General features: G+C 36.2%; 1 protein-coding gene across 1 annotated transcript; it reads left to right on the top strand.

Annotated features, from left to right (window-relative positions):
* The first annotated feature begins 4,136 nt into the window (after window positions 1–4,136).
* LOC127858736 (ankyrin repeat and protein kinase domain-containing protein 1-like) lies at window positions 4,137–8,996 on the top strand. The gene is made up of 3 exons (XM_052395979.1): window positions 4,137–4,193; window positions 5,761–5,867; window positions 6,933–8,996. Exons 1-3 carry the CDS (start codon window positions 4,186–4,188, stop codon window positions 8,012–8,014), a joined length of 1,197 nt encoding a protein of 398 aa, XP_052251939.1. The 5' UTR covers window positions 4,137–4,185; the 3' UTR covers window positions 8,015–8,996.
* The last annotated feature ends 642 nt before the right edge of the window (window positions 8,997–9,638 follow it).

The following is a 9,638-nucleotide window of genomic DNA, read 5'->3' as shown; positions in this document are numbered from 1 at the left end:
ACCCTACTCGGTCCTGTTTTTTTTCAAGTGAGATTTCCCTTAATAGACATCAAAGTTATAAATAGAAATAATCTCCCGTATACCATGCCCACAAAGATAGAACTTGAAGGTTTAGACGACATGTCCTACGGATTACTACATCGGATGCCGCAGAAGTTTAGCAGCAAAAAGCGATCAGAAGCACTCCCAACAACAGATGCTTCAGTTCTAAGTTGTCATAAATCTACCTCTGCGCCTGTTCATAGCATTGACCCGACGTATTTGCCAAGAAAGATTAATAAAAGATCTGCATCGGTTCAAAACATCCACAAGGCGTGTTTGCCCATTGTTTCGACATGTTCATATGAAACAATTCCTGTTATTTCAGAATCAGAGTTTCGTAAGCTGCGACAGACGCACCACTTTCAAGGAAGTAAATTTGTCGGTTTGCATAGTATCCAAAGATTTAAAAATATCACTGGGCCGCTCGAGTTGAAGTATGCAGAGGAAGTAAGTTTTACGTGTTCTGAGTGCGTTATCCTGAATGGTGTACAGCTCTATGGTACGTACAGAGCCATAGGATCATACAATGGCACAATCGAAGTTTCTTCATGTCAACATGCAAACGTTCTTCGTGAGAAATTTGCGTTTGAATCTGAATGCAAAAACCCGAAATTGTACGATATTTATTTGTACACGCCCGTGACTATTCTCGCAAAACAAACATATAAGATCTGTGTTTCAATCGAAGGACCGGGCACATTCTTTGGCATAAATGGCAGCCGATTTGTCAAATCTAAGACGGGAGTGGTCTTCAAGTTCGTAGACTCAGGCGAATTAGATGTATTTGTTGTACAAATACCAGGCCTTCTTTTTAGCATACCACTGAATAAGGAGTTAGAAAAAATATGATTAGTTTAACAGGCACTGTTGACGGTGACATTTTGAAGGAAAGAGTTATTACTTTGGTCACATATACTGCAATTTCTTCTTAATATTATATGCTAAATACGCATACTAATATTTGTTTCTATGTGCATGTGTTCTTTTGCTGGCAAAGCAAAGGTCGCAAAAGCATATTTGCAGAGACGCGTTTAAATCGTGTTTCCATTTAACGTATTTTTATGTAAAAATAGCCTTCGTACTAAGATATACACACAAGACTATCTGCAGTAGACTCATATATGATTCAACAACGGACTTATTTGTTGTATAACTGAAAAGTTCACAATGCAAAACTGATTGTATTATTATAATGAAGACAAACGACACGATACAAATGTTTCACTTGGTATATTAAACGAGAAATGCAGTCAGATACACAATTCAAAAGTTGTTATGGAATTACTGACTAGACGTTTTGTAAAAACAAATACAAAAAGGGTTTCATTTTGATAGCCGACATGAAGATCTGATATTTACAGAATACCAAAGTTATGTGTTGAGAACAAGGACATGCTATCAAATGGTAATAAAACTGGAATGATATTCTGACACACTACAAACAAGTACTAATTGTCATAGCTGAAATAAGATTTTGTGATTAAGGGAACAATATACATAGGTTATAAATGTTTATCTGAAATAAAGTTCAAACATTTTATAAATTTTCATCGTCAAAATACAATTCTAAAACCACACAAATATCAATTGTTACTGATAATAATAGAATAAAAAATATGATGAGTTATCGATATTGATTCAGAATACATAATGCAATGAAAGGATGCATTCATTAAGTTGAATGAATTATTCGTATCAAATGTCTTTTTTGACAAGGTGAACATTGTTAATCGAATAAAAACATATAAAGAGTTTATTGCAAATCGTGTTTCAATCCCAGAAGACATAATTTGCTTTATCATGAATTTTATAGTTCTTAAAACATTCTTTAAAGCTGTTAGTCCATCGAAAATAATTTGAGGCATTTGTAAGTTTGTAAGAAATGCATTTAATTTCTTTACTTTTCGAATGCGCATGGTTTGAACTGAGTCCACCTTACTGCGCGCTTTGTGGAAACGTTCAATACTATTGAACCATCACCAGATAAGCATTTTTGTAAATTGTATTTTACTTGTTGCGTTTTTGTTTGATTGGGGCTTAACATTTGACACACAGTTATGTTGAAGATGCTAGAACACCACCTTAAGCCACCAAATCCAACGATTTATTAAAGCGCGAGTCAAAGCCGTGTTTGTGCGTTGTTGCATAAATTGTTAGTTGCTGATCAACAACTGCATTAATTCGATACTTTAGGTCTAGTGGACTCTCCCATTCTTATAAATTGGATCAATTTATTTCCAAAATTAGGGATGTCAAGTATATTTATTTCTATATTAAGAATATTTCATAAATATATTGCTTTTAAGCAAACAGCGCAGACCCAGATGAGACGCCGCATTATGTGGCGTCTCATCTGGGTCTACGCTGTTTGCAATGTCCTTTTTTCAGGACGCTAGGCATAAATGGGTTAATTCGATACTTTAGGTCTTTTTACTGTATTATAATTTTTTGTAGTCATTCGCCTAATCTTAGCTGATCGTTACCTTTTTGTCAGTTTTATTTACGTATCTACAATTATATGCACTGATTTCTGCTTAAAATCTAATTGCTAATTTGTTTGTAATTCATCTAGCTAAAGCATGCACCGATAACAAGCAAAATAATGCAGGACTTTCGCATATTTAACGTCCATTATTACTGATGTAAATTTGTGCATGTATTCATATAACTATTCATTTTAGATATGTGGGCTTATTTGTTAGGTAAACTTTTCGCCACGTTATTGTTAAACGTAATTGCATTGTCATTCTTTTTTATTATGTCTTTGTTGTTTGCGTTTTGTTTCGATGTATTTGTCCTTTTTTCTATAACCATTTAAAAATATTGTTCTTAAGTTCAAAATAAAACGTTAAAAAAATAAATTGTTGTGTGGTTAACGAGTTCCTCAACGTTGTTTTGTTGCAAATGATAATGAATATAACCCATTTCAACCACTGTTAGATAGCGTGTGAAGATGTGTTGGAATTTCTTGTACTCCGTAACTTAAAAGTAATTAACTAACTGTCTAAAAGTAAAATTGTGTTATAAATGGTATTGTTTTATTTACTAATTGCTTAGTTACTAATTAATTTATAGGTAATCATCAGCCATTTTGATCAGTTTGTTTTACATGGCATTACTACTTTCAAAGTGTGTGATATTTGTTTCCATTATGTCACCCTCTAAGAATAATTTTTGAAAATTTGAATCGTTTTATATATCTTTTTTTTTCAAAGCGATGGAGAACTCAATCAACTTGTCTATTTTTCTAGTTAATGACATATGTAGTTCAACGAACTAACCAAGTAGACTCCATGCTGTAAATATTAATTTGATGAAGTGATTTTTTTTAAGTTGCTTGTTTTCTGTTATGCGTATTTTATATAAATACGTAACGTCGATCCTAGTGTTTTATTGAACTTATCAATTAAAAATTAATGCAAGTAGTTTTATCTTGTATGATTTTGACAAGCGGATATTGTTGAAAATTTAAACTAAGAGCAGTTTCTTTTCAAATGAGTCGTGTTCTGATAAAACTGTGAATAATGCATGTGCGTAAAGTGCCGTCCCAGATTAGACTATGCAGTTTGCACAGGCTAATCAGGGACGACACTTTCCGCCTAAACTTGATTTTCGTTAAGGAGGGACTTTCTTGAAACTAAAAATACCATACAAGCGGAAAGTATCGTCCCTGAATGACCTGTGCGGACTGCACAGACTAATCTGGGACGACATTAACGCCCATGCATTGAGCCCAGTTTGCTTAATTTGAAGAAGAGCAACCTTTATTCCGGTCTTTTAAAGATCAAATCTTATACGAGAAAACACTCAAAGTATTATGCAAGCGCGTATTAATTTAATAACATATTCGATCGCTAGAATCTCATTTATTCCGAGGGATCACTGTAAACGCCGTTTCAAGTGTTGTGTCTTTCCAAGTTACCCATTACTTTAACTATGCGTACATTTGCGTGCACGCGCAACGAAGGCAACTCATCATGATGATTTCCAATACGTTCGTACATATAATTAACTTACCTGTAAATCGCCAACAGATTGACGGTGGAATTCATTATACAGTGCAGAGTTTCTCGCTATATATCTACAACAACGTACTTGAAACCACATGCTTATATGTGATCCCGGCGGAGGCATATTTGTGCAATGTCGAGGTAGGTGTGTCTAAAGATGCTTTATTGTGTATTGTGTGGTTGTTTATCTGATTTTTAGAAGAAGTACACATTGTAATTTAAAGTTAAGGCAGCAATTTTTTTTTTAGATTGCCTATAGTGGAAAGTGTATACAGCTAATTTTGATTATTTCAGCAACTTTTAACCCATCAGATCCATAATGAATTCAGGGCAATACATATGGCATTCTTTTGAAATGCGCTATGTTTTTTCGATGCTTGTGTAAAATTAACATTATAGTAGAAATTATGCATGGAAGTTTTAAGAAACCGATCAATTGATATAGAAGATTATCATGCAGCAACAGCCGTGTTGTATACTGTACTTAATGTATTATATATGGACTATATCTAATTAATGCTTTGTAGGGTTGTTTAGAAGAGTCATCGCTAAATTTGAAAAGGATACTCATCATAAGTGAGTTGCGGTTCATGTTTCACTAAACTGACACTAGGAAATCATATAGAGCCGATTATCTAATATACCAACACATTACGTAGCTTTAATAAGAATACAAATATGTGGATGTATTTAATCTACAAGATAAAGTGGCAGTGCAACATCCTGCGTTAATAGTTAATTGCATTTTTCTCCGTAAAGTTCTGTAAATGTAAATGAAACATTCTGGGTTTTTTTCTCTCAGAAAATGTAGTATTCATTTATCAAATTTCGAAAATAAATAATGAAACGGCTTTGATAATTACCATGACGTATGAATTCGCTTCGTATCGGGTCGTCAGCGACTTTGCCGATAGCGACCTAGGCTGTTCTGTCCCCACACCCATATAATATGAGTCGTGTTCTGAGAAAACTGGGCTAAAGGCATGTGCATCAAGTGTCGTCCCAGATTAGCCTGTGCAGTCCGCACAGGCTAATCAGGGATAACACTTTCCGCTTTTATGGTATTTTTAGTTTCAAGGAAGCTCCTTCTTAACGAAAATAAAGTTTAGGCGCAAAGTGTCGTCCCTGATTAGCTAGTGTGGACTGCACAGGCTAATCTGGGATGACACTTTACGCACATGCATTAAGCACAGTTTTCTCAGAACGCGACTCATATGTTCTTGTTTGTCGTGTTGTGCGATACACTTCCTTTATCTTCATTTCATACTCAAATTACATTTATTATGTTAACATATGTTATCAATGGCTGAAAGACGCTCCAATTAAATGAAAGCAAATAAAGAATGACTCTCCCACATTTTTACCCATTTATTTGCCCATATTTTATTCCACGAGAAAAAAATATTTATTTGTTATTATATGCATTCGCATTTACATATTCGTGCCATGTGTATAATTGCTTGAAGATAATTTGTATAGGCATAATTCGAAACAAATATTCTGCTCTGTTGTATATATGTATCAATTGCGAGTTGCATCATTTCTTTCACTCTAGATCTGCAGCCGATTATTGCATGAATCACTATCTATCTTACGGTGGATTCCGAAGATAGTCGATGTACCTACACTGTAGATTAATCTATCTTACGGAGGATTCCGGATATAGTCGATGTATCATGATTGCACTTCTATAGATGTACTATTTCAGTGTTATAGATTGCATCACAGAAGGCAGCGTCTGGAAGCTTAAGCAGCTCCTTCCAACGCTCGGCACGAAACACCTCAATCTGGGGCTTATACAGGCAGCTAAACTCGGTATCCAGAGAAATATGCCTTGTTTGGGGGAAAACAGGAACTACTGCATGTGCATCACGTGTCGTTAATTTCAGTCCGAACAGACTAGTAGGGACTAAATTTTCCGCATGAATAACATATTTTTAAAGGAAGTCTCCTCTTTACAATGGAAAGTGTCGTCCCTCATAAGCCTGTGAGGACTGCACAGGCTACTTTGGGACAACACTTTACGCACATGCAATAAACCCAGTTTTCCCGCAGTTATGCGTTTCGTTGAGTGCTGGTGTAGTATCAAGTGCTCTGCGTTTGTATCATCGTATGTTATGGACGACAGGTAACTTGTCATTCATGGAGGACTTTATGCTGCCATACATTAAATTTCTTTACTCGTGTTATTGTTTTAATATCTAGCGTTTCGAATCAGGAAACGTAATTATTTTAATGTCATGATTATTACGGTACGCTTATGTGTTGCGTTACATGACTTTTCGCATTGATGCACTTCGCTAATATATGTATAGCCAAAACTACCTTGTTTAAATTTCGGATAATTGTACATACAGTGGATATTATTTACTGTGTACTGTAGTCGTTAGCGCAAAGTGTAAAATGTATGCATATGGCTGTCACGATACGCCGTGAGCGTACCGCAATATATAGTGATTAGACAACGGCGATATTTAACTGAATATTTATCTGTGAAGAAAACAGCAAAATAACATGTTTCACAACTTCGTTAAACTCATAATCTGACAACACTGGTATTAAGATATGACTAGAAACTAATATGAATAAAAAAAAACATTGTCTGAGTATAACCTGTCAAAAGGGAATCAACACAACCTTATAAACTTGATAGAAGTAATCATAATCTCTATCGAAATCACTGTTTCTACAGTTCCAAACGGATAATTTTATCAAAAAATGTATTTAACCTTTGTGTTCATAAAATAATATTTAGATTAAAAAAAACGTACGGTGGTGCGATTTTTTTAACGACATGCACCGCGATATATCGGTTTATCGGTGAATCGTGACAGCCCTATGCATTAATAACTTAAATTTCAGAAACAATATTGATTTCAGGTACCACAGAATGTTGTCAGTGCCTGATAGGCGCTGGAGCGGAAATCAACTTCGTCAGCAACGCCAACTACACACCTCTTACAACCGCCATCAAACACAACAAACCGGAAGTTGTGCGGCTGCTTCTCTCATCCGGGTGTTCTGCGGAAAACAAAGGCGGACTAAACAGCTATCCGCTTCATATCGCGGTACAACACGGCTTTGAAAAGTGCGTAAACTTGCTACTGGAATACGATGCCTCAGTAAATGTTAAGGATGCTGAAGGTAATACACCAATAGTGCTAAGTGCTATTAACGGTCATTACGGAGCAATGAGAAGTCTGATTCAAGCCGGTTGTAATATAAATGCCGCAAACAAACATGGCTTGACAGCGTTGCATTACGCCTGCCACAAAGCTCGTGGGTTCCAAGTGCTCTTGGACGCTGGGGCGGACCCGGATGTAAGGGATAATGACAATATAACACCTATATTAATGGCGGCATCTGAAGGATTCGATGTCGTTGTGAAGGCCTTGGTAGAAGCTAAATGTGATGTGAATATTCCGAATAACTCTGTTAAAAAGACTGCGTTACATATCCTGTCTTTTAAAGGTCACACCGAATGTATTAATGCGCTGGTGTTTGGAGGCGCGGACATAAACGCGTGCGATGTCTATAACAGAACACCGCTGTGGTATGCCATACAAAATAATAAAGTGAACGTGGTAAGGTTGCTATTAAAAGCCTACAGTCACGTCGACACTTTCCAATGCGGTGCCACTTCTACATCATACGACTGCCCAGCTCGTTTAGCGTTTCACAATAATATGTTTGATGTCGTAAAATTCTTTATTTTAACTGGATATGATCATTCTCACGTAAGAGAAATTTTACAAAGTAACGCGTATTCTGATTGGCTGTTGTCAGTGGAAGAGTTTTACCATTGGTCCGATTTTGGAACTGGTGCGCAGACTTTGAAACAACTATGTCGTAAGTGGATTCGACATCATCTTGGGCGACAGTTTTACCACCACCTGCAAATTCTACCTGTTCCGGATATAATCAAGAGTTATTTGTATTTAGAAGAATTACACGACCATTAATTTTAAACACATTCTAATGTTTACATACGTTAGTTCTCCATGCAATGTTTGTTTGGCATTCGTAAAGCTGGTACTTAGTTCCATTAAGCAAAGCGTCGTCAAATAAGATTGGCTGTGTTCAAGCAGTATTACTTTGAGTCGCATTCTGAGAAAACTGGGCATAATGCATGTGCCTAAAGTCCGCACATGCTTATCAGGGACGACACTTTCCGCCTTAATTGGATTTTTGCTATAAAGAGACTTTAGTTAAACGAAAAATGTCATATAAGCGGAAACTGTCGTCCCTGATTAGCCCGTGGTGACTGCACAGGCTAATCTGGGACGACACTTTACGCACATGCACTGAGCCCAAATTTCTCGGAACGCGGCTCATATAATTATACTTATGTTCATTGATGGTCGTATTAATAAGAGACATTTTGTTCATAAACAGCAGCCGCGTCTGCTTGGTGACTTTGTCTTTACAAAACACATTTTAGGAGTAAAATAGAATGGCTATAAATAATCTTAAAATCAGTAATGTGTCTCGGAGTTAACAATCAAGGGAGACAATGTCAATAGTACTCTATTACGTTGAGGTGAAATGGTCTTTTCTTACCTTAGAACTAACTTTATCAGCTGCAAAAGTCTCTGCTTTCAAGTATAACATTGAGTCGCGTTCTGAGAAAACTGGGCCTTCGGCTTCGGTCTATATACTTTTTGGGGCTGCCTGGCTGGTCACTATTCTGTCATAGGGCCCTGAGTGAGGTTTTCTATTTCTTAATTAGCGACCCGAGCCACTGATGTTTAGGAATTCTACTAAAATGCTCTTACGTCGCTAGAAGGAGATTGCCGGTGTATGTGTGCAAAAAGTCCCAAATGTTTTGTTAGTTATATAATTTTTGTAATTACCTTTTAATGCGAACTGAGATGTTAACTCGGCCAGGTCGGAAGAACATCTGACTGTTCTGATAAAAAAACGCTCGCTTACATACTGCTTAATAAATTGGTGTTACTCGGACAGTTTCTTGTCGTAAGGACACTTAATCTATAACAGAAAAGAAACAATAAACCCTAACAAAAATAAACCAAAGTTAGGCCAGTAAAACATTGTTGCGGTTAAAATCGCCGCAGCTGTATTAACAAACACTATGCTTTCTCGTCGATCCATTTAACTAACAATGACAATGCCTTTGTGTAGGCTAAATTAAATAATTACTTGTTCCTGTGAATGAAAACATTATTATGATTATAACCGACTTTCATTGAAATCGTTCACCAATACATTACCTTAATGTTTGCATGACGTAAACAATTACATACATGGAACTATATTGGTAGAAAATATTCCGGCTGCATAAAAGTATTGCAAGAAATCATGCACATTTGTGCAAAACCGCGGCCACTTAAATGTATCGGGCTGGTGACCGTAAACACCCAGCATTGCAGTTTGATCCGAAATAATAGTTACACATTGCAGTCCAGTACATATTGTAAACATGACACTTGAAGAGCGATATCCGAAATGAATGAAGCAAAAATAGTTTGCTTGTAGGCTGAGATGTGTTTGCTTTTCGGACGTGCAACCAGTGTTAAGATCATTTCGTCAACATCTAAAGAGAACAAAATAGGATATTTTACTACA

The sequence above is a fragment of the Dreissena polymorpha genome, chromosome 14 (genome assembly GCF_020536995.1).
Source record: "Dreissena polymorpha isolate Duluth1 chromosome 14, UMN_Dpol_1.0, whole genome shotgun sequence".
Lineage (NCBI taxonomy): Eukaryota > Metazoa > Mollusca > Bivalvia > Myida > Dreissenidae > Dreissena > Dreissena polymorpha.
This window is presented reverse-complemented; position numbering and strand designations above follow the sequence as displayed.